Raw genomic sequence first — 1487 nt, forward strand, 5'->3', positions numbered from 1 at the left:
CTTCTGGGTCCCAGAAGAGCTGCTTACCCAGGCAACACTCCCTCATTGCCTTTCTTCTGGTTCCAGCCCTTGAAAGGCCAAGCACCCCTTCAAGTGCTGAGGTTTACCTGTAAGGTGGTAATGAATGGACCATAGCACTGGGGCCTTATTTGTCTTGTTGATGTTAGGTAACAGAAAATCTAATCTCCAAGTAGGCTTCCACTGAAACCTGGTCTCCTTCTATCTTTAATCCTGCTTCTTGTGTGGTTACAGGTTGGTGTACGGCTGGAGGCATCTCCTGATTTCCTAGCTACCCCAGAGGAGAAGGAACAAAAGTCTCACTGCATCTGTATGAACGAGCGGCATACCATGTCCTGGGCGGTGATCCCCAAGTCATTAGGTGAGCAGCAGAGTCCAGAGGCTCAGTCGGGCCCTTATAAGCAGGACTTCTTCCCCCAGGTAAGGACCCCTAGGTGGTAGGATCACTTTTCTTTGACTTCCATTCCAGAATGGCCAGCACTACCAGGTTTACTGGTTCAGTAGTTAGAAGGCTGAGACAAAGTCACTCAAGAGGTCAAGGCCTTGCCCATATAATCAAAGCTGCATCCCAAATAAAACAAAACACCAGCCACATCAAAAAGAAACCCTTTCTTGTAAGTTGAGGGCTCAAGGAAGCCTCACTTCCTTACCTCCACTTCTAGTGACACAGATCTCTAGTGGAGGTTGCTTCCATTTCTGCTCNGGTGTTTTTATGAACCTAAAGCCTTGTAAATTCCAAGTTTGCAAGCTTGCGGGAAGAGGGAATGTATACATCTCTACCTGGCTTTCCTTTTTCTCCTAGGAAATGTGAATTTCACGGTGAGTGCAGAGGCACTGGANTCTAAGGAGCTGTGTAGGAATGAGGTGCCAGTGGTTCCTGAACGTGGAAAGAAAGATGCGATCATCAAGTCCCTGCTGGTTGAAGTAAGTAACTCTGCCTACCTGATAGGNAACACTGAGGCACAAGAGCGAACTCAGTTAAGGGTCTAATTATTTTTACAATTTCAACTCTTCAATGTTGAATAATGTACAGCCCATCATAAGATTCACAGTAACATCTCTCTGTCTATCTATCTATCTATCTATCTATCTATCTATCTATCTATCTATCTATCTATCATTTATCTATCTTCTATCTATTACCTACTATCTATCATCTCTATTATCTATCTATCATCTATGTATCTATCATCTATCATTTGTCTACATTTATCCTCTATCTCTATTATCTAACTACCATCTATCTATCTATCTATCTATCTATCTATCTATCTATCTATCTATCTATCTATCTATCTAATTTTCTATTATTCCCCATCCCTCTCTATCTCTGTCCACTGTTGCTAATTATCTTCATTAATCTTCACTCATTTTCTTTTCTATCAATCCATCTTTTTCATATACTTGCAATGAATAGAATTTATTTAGATAGTGCAACAAATCCTTTTTTTCACTGTGCGGGACACTGT

General features: G+C 41.6%; 1 protein-coding gene across 1 annotated transcript in view; it reads left to right on the forward strand.

Moving 5' to 3' along the window:
- Positions 1 to 1487, forward strand: part of LOC110295776 (alpha-2-macroglobulin-P) — a 37157-nt gene that overhangs the window by 16015 nt on the left and 19655 nt on the right. Inside the window, exons 12-13 of the mRNA XM_029478258.1 lie at positions 253 to 379; positions 821 to 946. Of these exons, the coding sequence (XP_029334118.1) occupies positions 253 to 379; positions 821 to 946 (253 nt within the window). The remainder of the gene's footprint in view (positions 1 to 252; positions 380 to 820; positions 947 to 1487) is intronic.

The sequence above is a fragment of the Mus caroli genome, chromosome 6 (assembly GCF_900094665.2).
Source record: "Mus caroli chromosome 6, CAROLI_EIJ_v1.1, whole genome shotgun sequence".
NCBI classification, from domain to species: domain Eukaryota; kingdom Metazoa; phylum Chordata; class Mammalia; order Rodentia; family Muridae; genus Mus; species Mus caroli.